Source organism: Canis lupus, chromosome 7 (genome assembly GCF_011100685.1).
Source record: "Canis lupus familiaris isolate Mischka breed German Shepherd chromosome 7, alternate assembly UU_Cfam_GSD_1.0, whole genome shotgun sequence".
In the NCBI taxonomy this organism is placed as follows: Eukaryota; Metazoa; Chordata; class Mammalia; order Carnivora; family Canidae; genus Canis; species Canis lupus.
In genome coordinates this window covers 35,614,015-35,636,984 of record NC_049228.1, presented here as the reverse complement: position 1 = coordinate 35,636,984, position 22,970 = coordinate 35,614,015, and the positions used below count along the sequence as shown (strand labels likewise).

The 22,970-nt window shown below is 43.8% G+C and overlaps 2 protein-coding genes and 1 long non-coding RNA gene across 10 annotated transcripts in view; 1 reads left to right on the top strand and 2 right to left on the bottom strand.

The window, feature by feature from the left end:
* Positions 1-4,164, bottom strand: part of DESI2 (desumoylating isopeptidase 2) — a 46,623-nt gene extending 42,459 nt beyond the window's left edge. The window contains exon 1 of one of the 5 annotated variants that reach the window (XM_038542755.1): positions 3,953-4,164. In XM_038542755.1, coding sequence (XP_038398683.1) covers positions 3,953-3,994 — 42 coding nt within the window. In that variant the 5' untranslated portion in view covers positions 3,995-4,164. Of the gene's footprint in view, positions 1-3,168; positions 3,319-3,952 lie in introns of those variants that run through there. The other 4 variants (XM_038542756.1, XM_038542753.1, XM_038542757.1 and 1 more) reach the window with 4 other exon arrangements.
* Positions 4,165-4,885: 721 nt separating this feature from the next.
* Positions 4,886-22,970, top strand: part of LOC111096702 — a 53,545-nt gene continuing 35,460 nt past the window's right edge. The window contains exons 1-2 of the long non-coding RNA XR_005362232.1: positions 4,886-5,767; positions 22,817-22,931. This is a non-coding gene — a long non-coding RNA (uncharacterized LOC111096702). The remainder of the gene's footprint in view (positions 5,768-22,816; positions 22,932-22,970) is intronic.
* Positions 15,895-22,970, bottom strand: part of CATSPERE (catsper channel auxiliary subunit epsilon) — a 199,070-nt gene continuing 191,994 nt past the window's right edge. The window contains exons 22-23 of one of the 4 annotated variants that reach the window (XM_038542744.1): positions 18,998-19,062; positions 15,895-17,322 (exon numbers count right to left, since the gene is read on the bottom strand). In XM_038542744.1, coding sequence (XP_038398672.1) covers positions 17,282-17,322; positions 18,998-19,062 — 106 coding nt within the window. In that variant the 3' untranslated portion in view covers positions 15,895-17,281. The remainder of the gene's footprint in view (positions 17,323-18,997; positions 19,063-22,970) is intronic. The other 3 variants (XM_038542746.1, XM_038542743.1, XM_038542745.1) reach the window with 3 other exon arrangements.

Below are 22,970 nucleotides of genomic sequence, written 5' to 3'. Positions count from 1 at the left end.
ACTGGACGCTGAGGGTTTGTAATAAAGAAGAATCAATAGTTTTACTCCCAGTGTTCTGGCTTGGGAAACGAAGCAGAAAGTTATCAAGACAACATTATGACACAAGAGTAGTGGTGGTGGTGGTGAATACGGGGGGTGTGAGGTGGAGTAAATGGGGAGGTCGGGGCCGGGGAGACAAGGGAAGTGGAAGAAGTCTGTTTCTGGACGTGCTGATTCAGAGATATTATGGAACCATTTGGGTGAAGCGTCTATTTAGAGGGGTCTGGAACTCATTTAAAAATAAGTCTGAGTAGGGGCGCCTGGGTGGCTTAGGTGGTTAAGCATCTGCTTTCAGCTCAGGTCATGATCTCGGGGTCCTGGGATCGATCCCTGCGGCGGGTTCCCTGCTCGGTGGAGAGTCTGCTTCTCCTTCTGCCTCTGCCTACTGCTCCACCTGCTTGTGTGTGAGCACACGTGCTCTCCTCAAATAAATCAATAAAATCTTTTTTTTTTTTTTTAAGTCTGAAGTAGATGTAGATGTGTGTGGGAAATCAGGTCCTCTCACACGCTCCTAGAGAAGTCAGATGGAGGCGGGATGGTTAAAAGTATGGACACAAACTTCCTTATTTGAAGAGTCATAGAAAGTGTTTTTTCTTTTCTTCCTATTAAGGCTCCGAAGATGTACAGATACTATCTGAAAATAGGAAGAAAGCTGTTTATTGAATGAATCTGTAAATATTATCATGCTACTGCATATTTTTATTTTCTAAAAATCCATTGCTAGCCAAGATAATCTGAAAAATTGCAAAATCTGGGTCTATGGTAAATGAAGCCCTTGTGCCAGAGCGCCTATACCAGACTCCTAGCAACTGCAGCGAAGCCGAGTCACCTGCTTTCCTATCCCCACCAGTAAACCAGGAATATGTGAATAATCTCATTCCAAGACCCAGAAAATAACCCAGGACATGTTTTATTGGAGGTAGATTACCCCAAAGTACAAAGAGGAACATAATCACTGAGAAAGCAGCAAGCAATAATTTAGCAGTACTTTGTAAGATTAAGTAGCCTTTTAAGGATTATCCCATCCCCCCATGAGAAGAAGTTAATACAGGTGACCCTGATACGATTTCTCTTTCATGTGTGGCAGTTATGGAAGAACAGAAACCATCAGTGATTCCCAATCTAGGGAATAGGAAAAACACAGAGCTGGAGCAGGTGATAGCCTCCCAGACAGAGATACAAGGATACATGACAAGGGGTCCCTATAAATAGTGATTATAAATGCAAATCAAAGGTTGACTTTGATGTTTGCAAAGTCTGGATTGGACAGACAGCTAGATAGGGTCTGTACAGACAACAGCGATCCCCATCAAAGGCATCAATGATGCATGGGCAGGAGCATTAGAGAAAGAAAGAATCTGCCCTTGACATCAGGTAAAACTGTTTTAAAACCAATACAACTTGAGAAAACGGAGTATAAAAGATGCAAAGTTGTACCTCAACACGTGGGTCTTAATTTAAAAACGTAACTCTGATTACCCTGCTATCATGAAAACCTGAGCTGGTCCCTCTGGTTCAGAGACCTGCCCCCCATCAGCCCATGTCCCAGCCCCAAACTAATGAAGTTCTAATCAAACTTTCCGTCTGTCTCTTTTGTGCATCCCATACTCTAGTTATGGACCAGATGGTGTTTCCCAGTCCCACCTCTGCTCTCCCCCTGCCCCTGCCACACTCCTCATGCAGACTGTTCTCTGCCTGTAGTGGGCCCTGAACCTCTCAGCAATCCCTGTTCCTACAACCACATGTGGTCTCCTCCTTTAAGTCCAGTTCTGAGATTCCATTATCCAAATCATGCTACTTTGTTTCGAATTGTTACTACGGTTGTAACTTCCCCTATGATATTCCAAATTCCTCAAAGAAGAAAGAATAATTCATTCATTTTTGTGACATCTACAAGGTCATAATGAAATAATTGCAGGTTGCAGGATTAGTGACATAGAACAGCCACAGCCTGAAAGCCCTCAAAAGAACATGCAAGGGCAAGTTTATTAGAAGTCTAATAATTCAACTATTTACCATTCCGATAAGACATTCATAAGCTCCTTCTCCTCCTATTGCTAGCAAAAAGCCATATATAAGAAATAAATACAGGAATTATTCAGTAGAGGAGATAATCAGACTGCAGTCTAGAAATTCTAGATCCTATTTTTAGTTATCTGGGCAGGTTTAATTTACCCTTTTCTCTACCTGCCTCCTCTGTAAGTACCTACTTTACAAAAGTGGTGTAAGGAATAAGATCTTTATTAACAAGTTAATGTTTTTAACATCTTTCAGGACACTCCTCCCTTTGAAATACACTGCTTTAAATATCAGCTCTAGCCTTTCCTACAGTTACACAATTAGCAATGATTGTTGTGATTCATTGAGTACCTAAAGTGTAAGGAAGCCCATTATACGCCAAAGAATGCATTTGCAGTTTTATTATAAAAGCAAAACTTCTCCCTACCTCCACTCTCAGATTCTTTTTAGTTTCTGACCCTCTGGCCATTGCATAACCCTAACTCATAAAAGACCTTAATGATCCTGAAGAAAAGGCATACTGTGCTCTCAAAAGCAGAATATATTCTGTGAGATGTTTTGTAATAGTCTTCACGAATAAACAAGAAACCCAAATGCAGATCACTAAGGTGGGTGGGTGGCAATGAAACCGTAAAAGGGCAATAAAACGTCTTGAACAATAAAGGTATCCAGTACCATAAAAAGTTGAAAACCAGAGAATGATTCCTAACCTAGTGACACAGGCCAAAGACCTTCCCAAGTGCCCTTTTTTCTAGGCTGTCCAGTTGTACTCTTCTCTAATTTTTTTTTTTTCTGCCATGTTTCACTGTTTTTCCAGTATGCTAATCCATCTCCTTCTACCTCCAGCCCCCTACACTAACTGAGACCTCCCTTCAAGTCCCCCGGGGCAGTCTCTATCCCATCCTGACATAATTCCCAGATTAGGGCACGGGAGTTTCTTCCGACCCAAGAGGTCACGCTGTAAATCTAGAAATGTATACACAACGCAAAGGGAGTACGTTTAGATCTGTGAGTGAGGACCAGGACTCCTGACATCTAGCATTTCGGCTCTTCTGCATCTTTAAGCCCAACAGAAATGAGGAGGACTTCTTCATCTGCCAATCCACTTACAGGAGACTTCGCACATGGAAGGCAGAGGCAAAGACGCATCAACCGAAAGCGAACGAACCCAAGAAGCTCGCATCCTCGCCGCAACCATGATCCTCCACCGGGGACCTTCAACGGCAGCTAAAAGGCAAACCGACCCCCGGACCGGATTCCGAGGGCTTGCTGTGCTCTAAAGTTAGACGACCTCGTCATAAACAAGTTCTCCCCTTCCCTCTCCTGCGGTCACGTCGGGTACCTGTTGCGTCCCCTGCAAAGGGCGCTGCGAGGCCGGCAGGGGAGCCCCGCCGGGGCAGCCACGGAACTCAACCCGGCGTGCTCCGCGGCGGCCTCGAAGGCAAGGGGCTGTCGGCTTCCGTCCTCCGTGGACGCGGCCCCGACACGGGCCCCGACAGCCGCGACTTTCGGGACTGGGGAGTTCCTGACGACTCGGGCGGGAAGAGGCGCGCGGCGGGGAGGACCGGCGGCGCGGGGGCGGGAGCCGGCGGGCCGCCCCGCGACGGACGCTGCGCCCCAGGACGCCCCCGCCCGGCCGCCGAGGCGCCGGGCCCGGCCGCGGCTCCGGGCGGCGCAGGGGGCCCCGCCGCCCCTGCAGCCGCTGCGAGCCCCGGCCCGAGCCCGCGGGCGCCCCGACGTGCGCGGATTCCCACAGCCTCCTCCTCCCCTCCCCCACCCCAGAGCCGAGGGGCGGCGGGGACGCGCGGCGGGAGGCGCGGGGGCCCGGGTCGGGGTCGGGGTGGGGGTCGCGGTCGCGCCGGGGTCCGAGCCCCGCGGCCTGGGCCGCACTCACCATGTCGTACACGTTGAGCACCACTAACTGGTTAGCCCCCATCCTCCTCCCCGCGGCCGCCGCCTCGTCCTCCAGCCGCTCCGTCTCCGCGGGGCCGAGGCCGCTCCCACCCCCGCGGCCACTTCAGGGAGCCAGAGCCGGGCACTACGCGCACAGCCCGGCCCGCGGCAGCCGGCGCGGGAGCATCGGGGAGCCGGGCCGCTCCCGGGCGCCGCCGACAGGACCCTCTGCGCCGACGGGGCCGGACCGCTGGCGGGCCCGCTCCGGCTCAGGCGCCTCCCCTCGGCAGCGGACACGTGGGGAAAGGCGGGGCCTGAGCGGGGGCGGGGGGCGGGCGCCAGGCGCCCCGGGGGCGGGGCCGGCCCGGCGCCGGGGCTGAGCCCGCCTGCGCTCTGGCTCCGAGCGGCAGCACCTCGGGACCTAAAATGGCGCCTCTCCGCGCTGGAGGAGCGGGGGGTGCCAGAAAGACTACCGTTCCCGGCATGCAGCGAGGAGACTCCGGCTGGCCGTTCCAAGCGCGGAGGCCGAGGCTCGACGACTACGGCTCCCAGCATGCAGCGCGGGCCCCGCTCCTTACCGTCCCAGGCCTCCTCCGGAGCCTACAGCTCCCGGCATGCAGTGCCTGGGGTCCGCGCCGGTCCTGTGCGGTCCGCCCTTGGCTGCAGGTGAAGTCCTCTACCTTCAACCTTTCCTTTTCTTCCGTGCTGCTGCTGTTAGTTTCTGTCGCGTTGAGCCCTTTGAAGGCGGCGGAATGGAATGTGGCAAAAGACCATAGCGACGACTCTGTTTTCCACACCCTCCTTGCCTTTTTTTTTTTAATTTTTTTATTTTTTTGCACGTGGAGGGGTGAGGAAATAGAGGAAGGCAGGTTGCTGGGGAGGGGAGGGGAGGGGAGGGGAGGGGAGGGCCGGGCCACGACATGCGTCCAGTTAGTGCTCAATACGAAATCATACATTTTATGGAACTATCTTGCTGACATGGGAAGAGAGTGCAGTAGTCACAGGTTAGCATAAACAGGGACACAAGTAGTTGCTTTTCTGTTTATTCAATAAATATTTGTTGTGTACCCGCCATATGCCTGGTAGTGGTGTAGGCCCTGGGGAATACCGTAATCAGAAGGAGGAAGGACAAATATGGGTGGTACGTGCTTTGCAGAGAATCAGAATAGGGTAAAGTGGTTGACAATCTTAGATTGGCTGCAGCTGGAGGGTCTTGGTGACAATTGAGACTGGAATGGCAAATATCTGGACAAATATCCCATCAAAATGGAAGAACAAAGCTAACATTCAGGCAATTAGGAAGCTATTCCACAGCGTGTGCCAAAAGGTGGCTTGGATGCTGGGAGTGCTGGGGAACGCTGAGAAAACTCTGTTTGTAATATTTTGAAACTGGAGCCTATGGGAACTTGCTAATGAGTTGGGTGTTGAGTTTGTGAGGGAGAAAGTATTCAAGGATAATTTCTAGCTGTTTTGGCTTAGGAGATTCTGTAGGTGGTAGTGCCATTTATAAGATGTGAAACTTGGGAAGAACAGTTGGGAAAAGGGAAATCAAGAAGTATGGTCTGGTCATGTTCAGTTTCAAATGCCTTGTAGACATCCCTGATGTCAGGGAGGCACTGGCATAAACAGGTCATTATCAATAGACTCTTAAGCCTTGGGGCTGATTGGATGACCTATCAGAGAATGTGTAGCTAAAGAAAGGGGCGGAAGGTAAAGCTCTAGGATTCTTCCTTTAGAGGTCAAGTAGAGGAGGAAAAGGAGCCACAGAGGCAGGAGAACATGCAACGCAGGAGCCCCACGACTATCAGATTCAACAGTAAGGAGGTTACTGATAATCTTGACATGAGCAGCCTTAGGAGAAGTGGGATCCAAAGAATATCTGGAATGGTTTGATGAGTGAACGCAAGGTGAAGAAATGGGGGCCATTGGCAATTTGAGATAATAGTGGCATAGGGCTGTGTGGTCAACGGAGGCCATTTGAAAGATGAGAGATCCCAAGGTAGAGTTGTATGCAAAGAGATAGAAATTGATGATTTAGGAGATGGGGGAGATTTCTAAAGGCAAGGTGAGAAGAAGAAGCAATCGAGTGCACAAGTGGCAGGGTTGACCTTGAGTACAAGGGATGCTTCATCCATAGCAACAGCATATGAGGCCGATGCAGATACATAGTGGTGGCATAGAATATATAGAAGACAAATGAACACGGGTTAGAAATTTGGGGGTGAGGGGATGAAGATATTCTCTCCTGATTTGCTTTTTCTCAAAAAATAGGAGGCAGGATGATCATTGGAGAGTCAGAGGGGGAACATGAAGGATGTAGAGAATTTGAAGAAAGAAGTATAGAATAGGGAAAAAACAAATATACTAGGGAAATAGGATTCACTTGCCAGTGTTGAGTGACAGTAGGTCTGTGTGCATGATTGTTATTTGACTGTCATCAGACATGTTGTGGACAAATTTCTAAAATTAGTTTTTGGTGTATCCTGCTGCTTTGCTTCCTTTTCCTTACCCACTGTGTCCTTCCTCTCCATCTTCCTCAGTTGAACAAACTAGAGCAGAAAAGGCACTATCCATTAGCACTTCGTTTAGTTTTGGCTGTGCTACTGAGGGCTCCCACCTCTGGCTCACTTCACCTTTGAGCCTGCATCCTCACTTTGGCCTTTGTGATCTCATCGGCTCTCAGCTGCCACTATCACATGCATGCTGAAAAGTCTAATGCCCTCATCCCCAAACTCCTTGTTTCTCCTGAGCACTAGGCCAGTATAACCTGCAGACTATAGGACTTCTCCAGAAGAGGTATTAGTTCCCTATTGCTGTTACAAAGGACCACCAGCTACGTGGTTTAAAACAATATAACACAAATTTCTTATCTTACAGTCCTAGAGGTTAGAAGTCCAAAATGGGTCTCCCTGGGCTAAAATCAAGGACTGTGTTCCTTCTGGAGGCTCTAAGGGGAGCACCTGCTTCCTTTCTCAGCTCCTAGAGGCTGCTCTCATTCCTTGGCTCATGGCCACATTGCCCTAATATCTTTCCATCATCGTATCTTCTCTTGACTCTCCTGTCTTCCCCTTTTCACTTAGAAGGACACTGGTAATTATATTGGTCCACCTGAATAATGCAGGATAATGTCATCTCAAGATCCTTAATTGATCACATCTGCAAAGTATTTTCCAATGGAAGGTAGTTTATTTGCAGGTTCTGGAGAATTTGATGAGGAGAGCTGTTATTCTGCCTACACACAGGATGTTCCATGGTCACTTTGAATTCGTTAGATACAAAAAAGAATTCACTGTGAGATGATGAGATGAGTTGTATTGCTCATATGATTTAGGTATTGATCCACCAAAAACAAATTATCCATTCATTCATTGAACAAGTATTAAATGAGTGCCTTCTATGTGTCAGCCACTGTGTATCACTTGTACATTGTGATAAAACAGACATGACTGCTGCCCTCATGAAGCTAACAAACCAGTGGAAGACATAAAAAAAATGGATATATTTATTAATTTATCATTTAAATTGAAGGAGACAGGCAGTAGTAGAGCATAACAGGGAGACTTATTTGGGGTAGTTGTCAGAAGCTACACCAGTAATAATAAAGAAAATATAAACAGAACTTAATAGAAACGAGGGAAATGTAATATAAATATTAACAAAGAAAATTTAATGTAAGGAACATTTCATATAAAATTTAATATAAATGTAAATTGAGTATTGGAGGCCTAAAAAAGACAAACAGGGATCACTAAGTTGTTAGAGAAGTAGTAGGCACCAGAAGCAGCTGTATCGCCAGGCCTTGGGGAACAATAACAGTTGGGATTTAAAGACTTTTAGAGCTTGGAGGAGACTCCTGTAGAGCTGGAATCGAAAACTCTGAAGAGGGCAGTTTGGTGAGCTGGACTAGTGTCTCTAAAGGGATGATGCTGGTCCTGGAAGGTTTTTAGAAGTTTGAGTTAGACATATGTGGAATTTAGGAAACAAAACAGGATCATAGCAGAAGAGAGGAAAACATAAAATGAAAAAATCAGAGAGGGAGACAAACCATGAGAGACTCTTAATCATAGGAAACAAACTGAGGGTCTCTGGAGGGGAGGAGGGTGGGTGACAGGGTCACTGGGTGATGGGCACTGAGGAGAGCACATGATGTCAGAAGCACTGGGTGTTATATGCAACTGATGAATCACCACTACCTCTGAAAACAATAAAACATTATATGTTAATTAACTGAATTTAAATTAAAAATAAGAGAAATTTCCTTAGGGAATCCTTTCTCCTGTTAACTCTTTCTGAATAATCAATTCTCTTTTCAGAAAATAAAGGTGTCTCAAAAAAAAAAAAAAAAAAAAAAGCTGGAGTCAGAAATCAAACAGTGCTACTAAAGCCTGTTGCCCTGCTGCCCTGCCGGGGTGAATAAAAATGGCTAAGATCACACAGACAGGAAAGGTGGAGACAGGAAGCCCTTCTTCCTCCTGCCTGTGCCTGCCAGTTACAGGAGTGAGCTTGGAAACGGAGCCTCCAGCACCTGGTACTAGAGAAACCAACTGGGCAGCAGAGTCCCAGCCTCTGCAAGTAGAAAGGCAGATTTGAAACAGATAGGAGCCTCGATACAAGCTCCCATAAATGCTTAGGCAACCTAGAGGGAGACCTAAGTTTCCAAAGCGTTATAGAGGAAGATAAATTTTAAGTTTCTTGCTTCGTGAACTGTGTTGTAGAGAGGAACCAAGTCCAATTGTGCCTTATTTATTGTTGTGTACTGAGTTACCCCCAAACATAGCAGCTTAAAACAGCTTACAGTTTCTGGGTCAGGAGTCTGAGAGCATCTGATTGATGTTTAGGTGAATGTTGCTGGCTCAGTCTTTCCTGGAGTTTCAGTCATTTGAAGGCTGGACCAGGGCTGGAGGCTCCATTTCCAAACTCACTCATGTAGCTGAATCGGGAGGCTTTGGTTCATCACCAAATGGGCCTTTCTAGGGTCACTGCTGGTGGCTGCTTCTCTCAGAGGGATCCAGAGTGGGAAGGTGGCAAGGAAACTGCAGTGTCTTGTAACTGAAGCTTGGAAGTGACCGACTGTCACACAAACCAACTCTGGAGCAACGTGGGAGGAGGACTGCCCAGGGTGTCAATGCTAGGAGGCAAGGATCACTGGGGGGCCATCCTGACTGCTTGCAGCTGGTTAAGTCGTCCAGGGTTAAAAGGTGCAAAGGTAAGACTCTATAGTTCATCTTGAAACAGTTCATTTTCCATTTTGGACTTGCAAACTGAGGAGGAAAAACCACTGAAAAATTCAGAAGATAATTGCATTTTTTGTCTTACATGTCTTTTGTAATGAAGTGGCTTCTTAAGCCTTTGATGATTGTACCAGCTTATGGATGTGACAGGGAAAGTGACTGATATTCGATCAATCTTGCATAGTGGTCATTGAAGTAGCTGCTAAGGTAGGTGCTGCTGCTCTATATCTGGAGTGGATGATCATTTTTTGCAACATTTAATTGTTCCTGGCTAGGGGGTAAGAGTTCAATGTAACTCAGCTGTCAATGCTGTGCTTCCCATGTTTCCAGAATTATTCCATTTTGGTGCTAAATAGAAATCCTTCTTGAAATTTGGGCAGTCAGCTGCCCTAGTGGCTGTTTCATTCTTTATTACAATAGGACCTGGGCCCCACAACAGCATGTGACCAGACCAGACATGGACTTGGCTTGCCAAGGAACTTGGCTTGGTTACCTGTATGAGGGTGTATCCTTAGGAATTCTGTAAGATGGGCAGATAATGGAATATTGTTTTCCATGTGAACATGAACGGTTTTATTTATTTATTTATTTATTTATTTATTTATTTATTTATTTTTAAGATTTTATTTATTCATGAGAGACACATAGAGGCAGAGACATAGGCAGAGGGAGAAGCAGGCTGCCTGCGGGGAACTCCTGTGGGACTCCATCCCGGGACTCCAGGATCATGACCTGAGCCGAAGGCGGACACTCAAAAACTGAACCACCCAAGTGTCCCTAATGTAAACTGCTTCTGACCTTTTCTCATGGGACAGAAAAGAATGCATTTGCCAGATCGATTATCACATTCCAGATACCTGAGCTCCAATGAACCTGCCCTAGCATGGATACCACATCTGGCACACCAGCCCAGCTGTAACTGGTGCTACTTGGACCTCTTGGTGCCTGTGAGCTACTATGACACTTCGAGGTCCTCAAATGTAAAGGGAGTTTATGACACTTTGGGTCTCTGAGTATCAACATCAACTCAGACCTCTGTCTAATAGTCCTCAAAATGTTTAGCTGTTCCCCTTTCACCAGTATGGTCACCTGAGTAAGTGGCCATGGGTCTGGGGAAATTGTCATGGTATAGACTTGCCACAGTGTGGCAATGTCCTTCTTCCCTAGGGAACTGTTGGATTCTGGGTCTGGTAACCTACTCAGGTCTGAGGACTGGAGCAAGGGACTGCGTTACTTTTTTTAGGACAATTGCCCTTAGCCACTTCCTCCATTTTTTTCCCTATTAATAGATGTAATCAACAGCCTTGTTGGCTATTTTGCAATTTTGCCACTAATGCCAGCATATTCTATTGGCTATCTTCAAATTCCCTGCAGGTCAAATCCCTGTGACCCCTCCTTGCCTGTCATTATGGTTATTGTGGTCTTCTGGCTTCTTGAAGTGAAGTGCCATCACCCTCTCTTGCTTTGAAGCCTCATCCTCCTCAGGAGTGTTAATATACTTGGTCTATGACTGCCTCACCTGCCCTCATCCCTGGCTGCAGTGGCCTCCACCATTGGGCATTTCAGTGATGCTGGTGGTCTTCTCATTGTCCTTGATGAATAGTGTGCCATCTGGGCCTCATGTAGTGCATCCGTTCTAGCCCATCACCTCCCTGAGCCTTTTTATTCCAACACCAGGACACTCAGGCTTTTCTACTGGCTGAGAGTTGGCTGGCATTTTTTCCAGGTTTCTAAGAGACTGCAGTAAGTTTGCCCCATCCCTTAGGGTCCTTGCTAGGGTGTTAGTTAAATCCCATATCCTGAGAAAGTGACTCCAAGTCAACAAAAACTTGCTTATCCAGTTTTAAAGAACCCTTGGAATCCAATCTCAGGTGTACTCCCCTGGGTCTGCAGATAAATGCAGGTTCATTTTTTTTCCTTCTTCCCTCCCTTATCAGGCCCAGCGTGTCACCAGCTGGGTAATGCTGGGATTTAACCTGTGACAGCAGGTGGGGGCACATGTTCTCTTGTGAAGGGGTGGCTTCTGTAGCATCCTCCAGCTCAGCAAAAGTGGTAGCTCCTACTAGAGACAGATGGGCAATGTCTGCATGCCCAGAGGGTGGGCATGGGGACAATAGGTGTGGAGAGGTGGCATATTCAGAGGCATCCATCCAGATGACCCTGTCCCAGTTCCCAGGGTCCTGGGTTTGCCCTGCCAGCACCTTGACCTTTGCATAACAAAGCTGCCTTCATTGAGGAGTCAAACATCTCTAGGGCCCTGTGATTGAAGTTCCTCAGTCATGTCTGTCTTTCTGTTACTGGTGACGATGATCTCTTTATATAAGCTACCACTGAGGCACTGTGGTTCTAACTGCTGAGGCTCTCTCTAACCTTCTGCAGGTTGTCAAGTGATAACAAGTGTTGGCGAGGATGTGGAGAAAAGGGAGCCCTTGTGCGCTGTTGGTGGAAATGCAAATTTGTTCAGCCGCTATGGAAAATAGTATGGAGGTTTCTCAAAAAATTAAAAATAAAACTGCCCTATTATCCAGCAATTCCATTCTGGTCCTGAGTCTATAGCCAAAGGAAATGAAAGCAGGATTTTGAAGAAATATATGCATTCCCATGTTTATTGAAACATGATGGAGATCCCTGTTGGCTCAGTGGTTTAGTGCCTGTCTTCGGCCCAGGGTGTGATCAAGTCCCATATTGGGCTCCCTGCATGGAGCCTGCTTCTCCCTCTGCCTGTGTCTCTGCCTCTCTCTCTCTCTCTCTCTGTGTATCTCGTGAATAAATAAATAAAATCTTAAAGAAAAACATGATTTATAATAGCCAAGATATAGAAACAACTTAAGTGTCAAGGGATGAATGGATACAAAAGATGTGATATACATATATGTACAATGGAATATAATTCAGCCACAAGAAAGGAGATCCTGCTATTTGCAACAACATGGATAGAGTCTGAGGGCATTATGCTAAATGAAATAAGCCAGACAGAGAGACGAATGCTGCATGATTTCACTTATGTGTGGAATCCTAAAAAGCCAAACTCATAAAACCAGGTAGGATGGGGATTCCCAGAGGCAGAGGGCTGGGAGAATTGGGCAGGTGCTGTTTAAGGGTACAAACTTGGAACTAGTACATAAGCCCTGGAGGGCTACTGCACAGCATAGTGATTATAGTCAACAATACCATATCATAAATTTCACAGTTGCTGAGAGATTAGATCTTAATTGTTGCCATCACAAAAAGTGAGATGATTATTATGTGACATGATAGAGGTTAGCTAATGCCACAATGGTGATCATATTGTAACACATAAATTTAGCAAATCAGCACATTGTACATCTTAAACTTATACAATTACACAATGTTATATGTCAATTATATATCAATTTTAAAAATACATAATTTAAGGCACCTGGGTGGCTCAGTTGGCTAAGCATCTGCCTTCAGCTCAGGTCAGGATCCCAAGGTCCTGGGATCAAGCCCCACATGGGGCTCCCACACAGCAGGGAGTCTGCTTCTCCCACTCCCTCTGCCCCTTCCCCTCACCCCCTGCTTGTTCTCTTGCTCTCTCTCTCAAATCTTTAAAATACATACATATTAAAATACATACATATGTATATGTATGTATTTTATATATATTATATATATATATACAACTTAGCTGTAACCCACAGACTTTGCTGTCTTTGTCAGCCAATGTTTTTCAAACACTTGCTCCATTGCACCTGCTAGCACTCCCCTCCACCAGGACATTTACCCAGGTCACTACCAATGAAAAACTTTAGAAACTGAACCACCAGCTTGAGCCAGAAACTATTGGGGCCCCTCATATTCTCCAGAATGGTGCTGTCTCTGCCTGCTGGATGCTGGATGCTGGATGCTGGATCAGTCTCAAATGCCCTGTGACCGCCTGTTTTCTCAAACCACTTGTGTCACCACTGTGTTACTCCAGGTCCTCTGAGAAACAGTCACCAACATGGAATTAAATATGCAGTGATTTTATCATAGGAAGTACTTGAATGAAAGGAAATAGGAAGCTGTGGAGGGTTGGGAGAATGCGGGAGAGAAAGGGTGAGAGATGGAGATTGGATGGATGTGTCCCACATCACCATGTGACAGCCATTCAATATACGGAAGGTTTGGGAAAGCCTTGAGGAGTTCTTGAGACAGGCTGGCAGGAGTCCTGGTCTACCTAGGATCTAGTCTGCTGAAGTAACCCCACTGCGCTCAGTTACTGGAGGGGAGCAGCCTGGGGGTAGGTATATGGTCTTGGGCAAATGTGATGGTGGATGCTAGAGCTCAGCTGCCAATGCCCTCCGACAATTGCACTGTTGCAGCAGAGGGCCTGTGAGGAGCATTCTCAAGGCTACCACAAACCACTAATCTTCCTACCACCTCACCTACATCAGCACCCCGGAATTCTGGCTTCCCTCCTGCAACAGTGAGGGAGATGTTTCATTCTTAGTCTCAGCTCTGGATCTCAGCTATCTTGCCTGCTCAAGGATTTTGGCCCAATAGTTACCCCTTCCTCTCCCAAAGATCAATTTTCCCCAGCTACTGGATTATTCCTGTCAATATTTGATAACATCTTCCTGGCCTCAACTCTGCCTCTGGTTGGACTTCATTTCTTTGCTTCTTGACCCAGAAAGAAAGTAACTCCCTGAAAGAGTGATCTCCACTTACTGTCTGCACTTCTTCATTTCCCATTCTTTTGTTCACAATGAAAAGAGTTTTTTTTTTTTTTTTTTAAATGAATAAAAATCACATAAGTTTGGGCATCTGAGTAGCTCAGTTGGTGAAACATCTGCCTTTGGCTCAGGTCATGATCCCAGGGTCCTGAGACTGAGCTTCACATTGGGCTCCCTGCTAAGCGGGGAGTCTGCTTCTTCCTCTCCTTCCACCCCTCCTCCTGCTTATGCTCTCTCTCTCTCTCAAATAAGCAAAATCTTTCAACAAATGGTATAAGTTCAATGCGGTGGGAAACAATAGCAAGAAAGCAAGTATCACCTGTAATTACATCATTTTAGGTTGGGTGATGATGATCGTTTCATTTGCTTTGTGCACAGACGCCCTGTTCTACGTTAAGGAGAAAGTTTTACATGCTATTCCTCTTTTGTTTCCCTCTTCCATGGTTTTCAGGGTTTGGTTTATAACTTCCTCTCTACATCTCTTGGTATATCCCCACTTCCCCTCCCACAGTGACATACATGTCTGCATGCACACAATGTTAACAAGATGATAAGTATCTTTCCACACATTTCTTACCCTGGTAAACAGAGCTCTTCTTTTGTTTATAAAGTCATACTGTGACTACTTCTCTGCAGCTTGCTCTTCTCAACAAAAACGTGTGGAAAATCTTTTAAATCAACTAGTACAGATCTATGTGATCAATGTACAATAATTTATTTAACTATTCACCTATTAATAGGCTAATTCTTTGTTCGTAGAGTTTTGTCATGACAACCAATGATACAGCATGTATATATATAGGTCCTCCCCATCCCGTCTCATTCCATAAATAGATTATTAAGAGTGAAATTTCTGGGTCCACGAGCATGTATATTTTTAATACTTACCGGATTACTTTCCATAAAAGCTGAAATAATTTGCTTTTCTTTCTGAAGTGTGAGAGAATTTCCTTCCTGGGGCACCTGGGTGGCTCAGTTGATTGAACATCAGGCTCTGGTTTGGGTTCAGGTCACGTTCTCAGGATCATGGAATAAGCCCCATGTCAGGCTTCAAACTCAGTACAGAGTCTGCTTGGGATTCTTTCCCTCTCCCTCCCTCCCACTGTTCCCCCCCATATGCACACTCTAAATAAATAAATAAATAAATAAATAAATAAATAAATAAATAAATAAATAAATAATAAATAAATAAATAAATAAATAAATAAATAAATAAATAAATCTGAAAAGGAGAATTTCCTTCCCATCCCTGACTCTCATTCCTTCCTAAGGGTATTATTCTTCTAAGTTTGTGCACCCAGGCGAAGAGTATAAGCTTCCCTGTAACTTTAGTTTGCATCTTTCTTTTTTTTTTTGACTGCTGGTAAGGTCGAGCATTCTCGGAGGATAAATGTGGGATTTGGAGCCAGTGTGCCTGAGTATGAATTCCATCTCTTATCAGTTGTGTGACCTTACTAAAATTATTTACCCTTTTTGTACCAGTTTCCTCATCTCTATAATGGAATAATAATACTCCCATCTGAGAGCATTGTTGAAGAAGGTTAGGTAAATTATTAGAACAATTCCTGGCACATAGTAAGCACTAGAAAACAATTGTTTTAAATACGTTAATTGGATATTTGGGTATGCTCCTTTGTAAAATGACTATTCTTAGCTCTCACTTCTATTAAGTGGTTTTGCTTTTTTTTTTCTATCAAATATTTTTGTCGGATTTTGTCTCACCTCTTTCAATAAATATTTTACAGATTTTTTTCATGTATGTCATACACATTTTATATTAAATTTAATTCTATATAATTTGTCACTACAATTAATAAATTACTTTTTATTATTTCTATTGCTGTTATATAACATTTTAGAGAAAAGTTACTTTATTTATTTATTTATGAGAAAGAGAGCACAAGCAGGGGGAGGGACAGAGGGAGAAGCAGACTCCCTGCTTAGCAGGGATCCCGTGGAGCTTGATCCCAGGATCCTGAGATCATGACCTGAGCAGAAGGCAGACAGTTAACTCAGCCACCCAGGCACCCCTAGAAAAAGTATTAAGTTTTAAATATTTACCTCATATTGAACCATCAAATTATTTTAATCTAGTAATTCTTTTGGGTTTCCTAGGCATATGATCTTATTAGTGAAAGAGAGGATTTTATCCTTTATCCCAGTATTTATAGTGGTTATTTTATTTTCCTCACGTAATGTCAGAACTTTCAAAACAGTGATGAGTAGCAGGTATGCTTGTCTTGTTCTTGATTTTAGTAAAATAAGAAATTCAAGTTATGGACAACAGCTTTGATCTGTGTCCGTGGAGTTCCATCTTGCTCTTATATTTTTTGTGATCTTCTATTCTGGATTTCTGTCCTATAGATTTCAGACTAGTTTAGCTAGTCTCAACAATCACATAAGCCAGTTCTTTTAAATAAATCTCTTTACACACACATATGCACTTCCCACAAATTCTGCTTCTCTAGTTGAACTCTGACTGTTACAAACACTAATTGTTTGAAAGCTGTGGTAACATTTGGACAAGTTAAGAAGCTTATGTTGAACATGAAAATCGTATTTTATTTTATTTTATTTATTTTTTTTGAAAATCGTATTTTAAAACTTAAAATTAAAACTTAGAGCATCAGCTTCTCATTTTCAATATAATTTGTACATTTCATGTGTGAATCTACCAATAGAAAAACTTCTGAAATATATTTAAAACTATTTAGGACACATTAAGTTTTTTATACATAAATTAGCTATAGCCATATAAGGTTTAGGACACATTAAGCTTTTTTCAGAAGGTTTCATATGAAAAGTTTCGTGCAAAATAATAATATTTCAGGGGCACTTGGGTGGCTCAGTTGGTTAAGTGTTCAACTCTTGACTTTGGGTCATGTCAAGCTCAGGTCTTGAGATCCAGCCTTTCCCTGTATCCCCCCCCCCACCCCACTTATAAAACATTTGACACACTTATACACTTTCAAAAATTTACATTCATTCTTAGGAAGTATTTTAATAGCTAAATTTAGTTTTCTTTTCTTTTAATTTGTAAAAAGCCATGTAAGAATATATAGAATATGTTAAGGTAAGGGCAAACACCTTAAAATTAATTTTATAACACACAATAGATCTGAGAATATTTGTCTTGGGGTAATTTAAAAACATTTTTCAGGGGCTTGAGTGTTGATAAGCTTGTTTTGTTGATAAGCACATACTATGTGTTTATCCTTAGTATTTCTTGGTCACATACACACTCGTAATATAAATATATATACACACACTCTCTCTATATATATCCATACTAAACAAACTTCCATTTTTCCTAATTAGTCTTTTGTTTTCTTTCATATCTGTTAATTGGTTCATAAATCTGTTGTTTATAAATCCTCATATAATGGAAATAGCTCAAAACTAGAATACTGAAGAATAGTAGCATCAGGACAAAGAGGAAAGCAGCAACCAGGTAGCCACTTGGACTGAAATAAGAAAAAAAAGTCATTAGAAGTTATCATTCACTTTGTTAATTTATTTAGTCAAACAACGTTTGAATGGCTAGCTCTTATGCCACTGACAGAAAGCTGCATAAAGGTAAAGTGTAAGGGTAAGACATCCTGTCTACCCTCGGGATGTTTGCCTCTTAGTGTTTGAGGTCAACTAGGGAGGGAAATAGTGTGATCAATAGAATTAGAGAAAAAATAAAATTCATGGGGGCCAGACATCAAGGAAGACCTTCCAGTGCACATGACCTTTGAACTGGGAATTGGTAGGAGTTAGCTGGGTAGGAGTAGGATTAGGGGCATTAAAATGGCTTCGCTAGATAAAAATACCTGGAAGTAGAGGAAGAAACAGGTGGGCATAGAGTTTTAGGCTAAGGGAGATGCACACACAAAGTCACAGAGGCATGGGAAAACCTTAAGATCACTCTAGATATTCTGGAACTAAAGCGAATTCAGCATGATTAGAACTGGTAGGCAGAGTAGTAGAGATCAAGAATGAGAGGTGGTTAGAGATGAGAGAGACAGCTTTTTTTTTAAAAAATATTTATTTATTCATGATAGATGTAGAGAGAGAAAGAGAGAGGCAGAGACACAGGAGGAGGGAGAAGCAGGCTCCACGTCGGGAGCCCGACATGGGACTCGATCCCGGGACTCCAGGATCGCGCCCTGGGCCAAAGGCAGGCGCCAAACCACTGAGCAACCCAGGGATCCCCGAGAGACAGCTTTTATTAAACTACAAGGTGTGGATTTTGGAAGGATGATTCTGATTGTAGGGTGAAGAATGGATGAATGGGAAGTATGTATGTAGAGGGAGGAAAACCAGTTATGAGGTTTTTGTAATAATGCAATTATGATGGTGATCTTTAGTAAATTAGTGGCTGAGGAAATGGAGAAAAGCAGACAGATTTAGAAGTTAGACTGGATTGATCTTGGATTTTTGAGATGTGGGGTTTGCAAGTAACGGATGTCTCCCAAGTTTTGGAATGAGGTGACTATGATGCTATCTATCACCATTCACTGATAGAGGAAATTCAGAGGGAAGAACACATTAGTGAGAGTGTGTAAATACATATGGTTGGTTTACTTTTGGGTATATTGAATTGGAGGTTCCTGAGGGTCAACCAGGGTTGTGTGTGTGTGTGTATGTGTGTGTGTGTGTATACCACTTATTAGATGCTATCTTAAGCTGGGTGCCAGACATCTCCCTCTTCACCTGGCACTCTGCATTGGTGCCTCCCCATTTATTTATTTATTGCTTGAGCCAAACACTGTGGTACTTTCTATTTGGTGTCCTGGTATCTGACTTTAGTTTTTGGTTCCCTTTTAAGCCATAATTATTTATTTGCAGTGTTACAGTTTCCCAAGATCCCTAGTCCTCTTACTCTGACCTTTCTCCTATGGGAATACATGCTTAACCTGGTTCCAGTGAATGGTTTCCTTCTTGGAAGTTAATTAACTAACTCAACAAATCATCTGATATAAGCCAGGTTTGCTTGAAAAAACAATAATTGTAATAATTGACATGCTCCCCATCCTTAGAAAGCTTGTGTTTTAGTGGAGACATAATTATTAATCAATGATGAGAAAAGTAATATAAACTTACACTTGTCATAAGAACTAAGTAGGAGAGATATACAACACAATGAAAACTTACTGTAGGAAGGATTTAACCTGGTGATACAGTCAAGAAATGCCTCCATGGGGGAAAAGATGATTATCCTAAAATTTGAAGAATTAAGTAGAAATGTGGTTCATGAAGTTAAGTAGATAAAGAAGGGAAGGAAGAGTTGCCAGATAGAAGAAATAGCATGTGCAAAGGTCCTGCTGTGGGACAGAGTATGGAGTATGGGACCTTCTGAAAGAAGGTTGGTGAGTCTAGAGTGGAAAAGATTAGGGGAATATAATATGAGATTAGAGAAACAGGTCAGTGCCAGATCATGGAAGGTCTTGTAGGCCATGTTGAAGAGTTAATCATTTTATGGGAAGAAACTTAAGGATTTCAAGTTATAAAATTAGCATTTGAGAAGATCACTTTGGCTCTAGTGAAGAAAGTAGACCAGAAGAAATAGAAATGAATGAGGGGAGATCTGTCAGGTGTCTACTGCAGTAGTTCCCATCTGAGACGATGGTACCTTGGATTGGAGTGGTGGTGATGGGGTTGGTAAGAAGTGGATTTGTTCAAGGGCAATTCAGGAGATTAAATGAATGGGAGCCAATGACTGTTTGGATGAGCTGAAGATAGAGAAATGAACACAACCCCAGGTTTTGTTTGTTTGGGTTTTTTTTTTTTGACTCATAGGTGTTTGGCTTGTATGGTTCAATATGCTCTTTCCTGAGATAAGGAAATCTGAAAAATGGGTTGCCACACAATGTTCATCGTCAGAAGGCATCATTCTTATTATAGCCCATGTGAATGGATTCTCTTGGAGCTGTGCAATGATGACTCGTAGGGCTGTATGCAATTACCCAGATGGATCCCTTTTAGAGTGGGACAAATAATGGGGGAAGGGGATGGGTGATAAGATCATGAGATCATTTTTGGACATGTGCAGTTTGACCAGTCTTTGAACCATCTAAGAGAAGAAGTTAATAGACGGTGGGATGTTTGGCTCTGGATGGGTTAGAGATATGATTCAGGAGTCATGTGTATATAGATGCTTACTGAAACCGTGAGAATGGATGAGCTTGCCAAAGTGAGAAGCTCCCAAGACCAGTGCTGAGCCCTGAGGGAAATCAATATTTACTGGATGGTGAAGGAGGTCAAGCCTTTCTTTACTTGAGAAAGAGTGACTATAGAAGTTTAGGAAAACCCATAAAGCAATACAGCAGTCAAAGAAAAAGTAAAAAACAAAACAAAACAAAAAAAAACAAAGGAAAAGTCAACACCAATGAAACATGAGGTAAGATCAGGACAGGCAAATATCTATCAGGTTCAGTGTAGGCCAGTTCCAGTTCAAGATGGTGACATAGGAGGCTCCATCCACTCACCTTCCATGGTCACACCCATGCCAAAGCTACCTATGGAACAGTTCCCTTCAAAAGAAATCTAGAAACTAGCTGAGCAACATCTACACATTTGGGCACATCAAAATGGGTAGAAGAAACTAGGATAGTCTCACTGTAAATCCCACACCCAGCATAGCAACATACAACTGGGAGGGAACTCTCAACTCCAGCTTCTCCTGAAGAGTAAAGAGTTTGGACTCAATGTTTAGAGGCCCAACTTACAAGAGTTCCACCTGAGGGACGGGTGCCTCAAACACTTAGCTCTGAAAGCCAACTGGGCTTGTGTCTATGAGACCCACAAGGTTATAGCAAACAAAAAGGGCCCCATGGACTTGCAGTGGCTAAGCCCCCCTTTTGCCCCCTCAGCACAGAGACAGCAGACTGAAATGCCCATCTCTGTCTTTCCTTGAAAGAGGCCTATTTGTTTATGTTAAAAGCTGCAACCTGAAGTTTAGGTTCCTGATTTAACACAAATCAAGGGACTGGCTACAATCCTCTCCAGAGACTGGGGACTGTGGCAGGTGCCATCTTGATGTTCCCTCTCTGCTTCTACCTAGGTCACCGGTATCTTTCTGAAAGGAGCTGTGAACATGTCTGGTGCCCCAACTGCTATGGCTGCTGACTAGGGGACGTACCCTTTATTGCCTGGCTCTGGTGGCCGGCAGAGCTCACATTCTCTAGTAGTATAGGATTATAACAAACAAACTCAGTTTAACTGGCTATTAACCCAAGACTTGGTGCAGGGGGAGCAGATAAAAACACTCATCTCCTAGTCTTTTCCTGAAAGAGCTCTATTTGCATACTTTAAAGGCTGCTGCCTGAGGGTCCAGCTTCCAATTAGCTTGCATCCAGGTGCTGATTGAGGGTCTTCTTTGCGACACTGACAGGTCTTGGCACACCCTCAACTACTAGGGGACCCAAAGTACTAAGAAGGTATCTTGGACAAGCAAAGGTTTGAGAGACACTAAACAGCTAGGGCCAGGCTGAATAATAAGGTTCATCTCCTTTCTTGAGACCAGTGCTTCAAGACTGGGAAAGGGGGCTGTTTTATTTAATTCAGAAACCAACGCAGGCAGGTCATTGGTGGAGTAGTAAGACAAAGAGCAGAGTGGGTGGATTAGAGAAAAAGGGATAAAATATAGGGAAAAAGAGGTTATGTAGACAAGCGTTTGGAGAACTTTGTCTCACAAAAGAGGGGGGAGAGAGAATGGCAGCTGGAGGGAGATAGGAGGTTGCGGTTTTATTTATTTATTTAAATTTAAAACAGGGGGTGGGGGCACCTGGGTGGCTTAGTGATTGAACATCTGCCTTTGGCTCAGGGCATGATCCCGGGGTCCTGGGATCAAGTCCTGCATCGGGTTCCCCGCAGGGAGCCTGCTTCTCCCTCTGCCTATGTCTCTCTCTCTCTGTGTCTCTCATGAATGAATAAAATCTTAAAAAAAAAACCTTGGGGGGTGATTAAAAGCCTATGGGGAGGATCTTATTAAGAGGGAAAGTTGAATATATAAAAGAGAAAAGTAATTGCTTTGAAGTTTCCTTAGAAAGTGGAAAGTAAGAGGGTTCAAAGCATAAGTAGAAGAATTATATTTAAAGAAGAGGAATAATCTTTCATTGTAACAGGATGGAAAAAAGAGAGAATGGATATAGATGATATTAGGTTTATGAGTTTGGAATCAGGAATCAGGAGTGTTCCTTCTTGCAGCCTCCTAATGTCTTTGTAATGGCGAACAAGCTCACCTGATGTTTGTTAAGGAAAGATGGTCCAAGGAGGAAGCTGATTCGATAAGGTCTGAGGTAGTTATGGAGAGTGGGGATATTGGTTGACCAGAGAGAGACTCAGGTATTGTTGGCAACCTATATGAAGTTGGTGATTAATCTGCCCTGTTGTGTAACTTTCTTTACCAATCCTTGGCTGCTCAGGTGTAATCAGAGGAAGTAGGTAGTTGGAGGTTGGCGGTGGGGAGCAAATCCCAGAGGGGTAAAGAAGTACTAGAAGTATTATTGAAGTAATACACTTTGAAATGTAAGGAAATAGTAAGTAAAAAAAAGGTGTGTGTTTAAAAAAAATTTTTTTTTTGTTTTGTTTTAATAGACCCAGGATAGATAATGGTCGGGAGGTGGTAATGGCACCCTGAGGCACCCAGGGATCAATGGAAAATAAACAGCTATTACTCTAGAGGGCTAAAAGTGAAGCAGTGCAGCAGGGGTTAGAGGGACCTAGAAGGAGAGTTCAGAGGATGGTTGAAGATTTAGGGGAGTTGGTTGGTTATATGCTAACAACTCCAAAGGACACAGTGAAAAATTTGGGGATGTGTTTGAGTACTGGACTAGAGGACAAGGAAGTACCAAGATCTTTGCCTCCTACAGCTTGATCTCCAGTCCCTGTTTGCTCATGAAAAGGGCTTTCTCGGTAGGAAAGTGGTCACCACTAGCTAACCCCTGCTCTGCTTCTGTCCCCACTTCACAGCTCAGGTGTAACGGAGACCAAGCTGCAGTCACTAACCTATGGAAGACCCCTAGGCTGCACTATATTCCCTGGAGCTGCTGGAATCCAGCTCCAGGAGATGAGCTGGGGCAAACAGGTGAAATCCTCCTTCACTGTCCTCTCTCCAACTCATCAA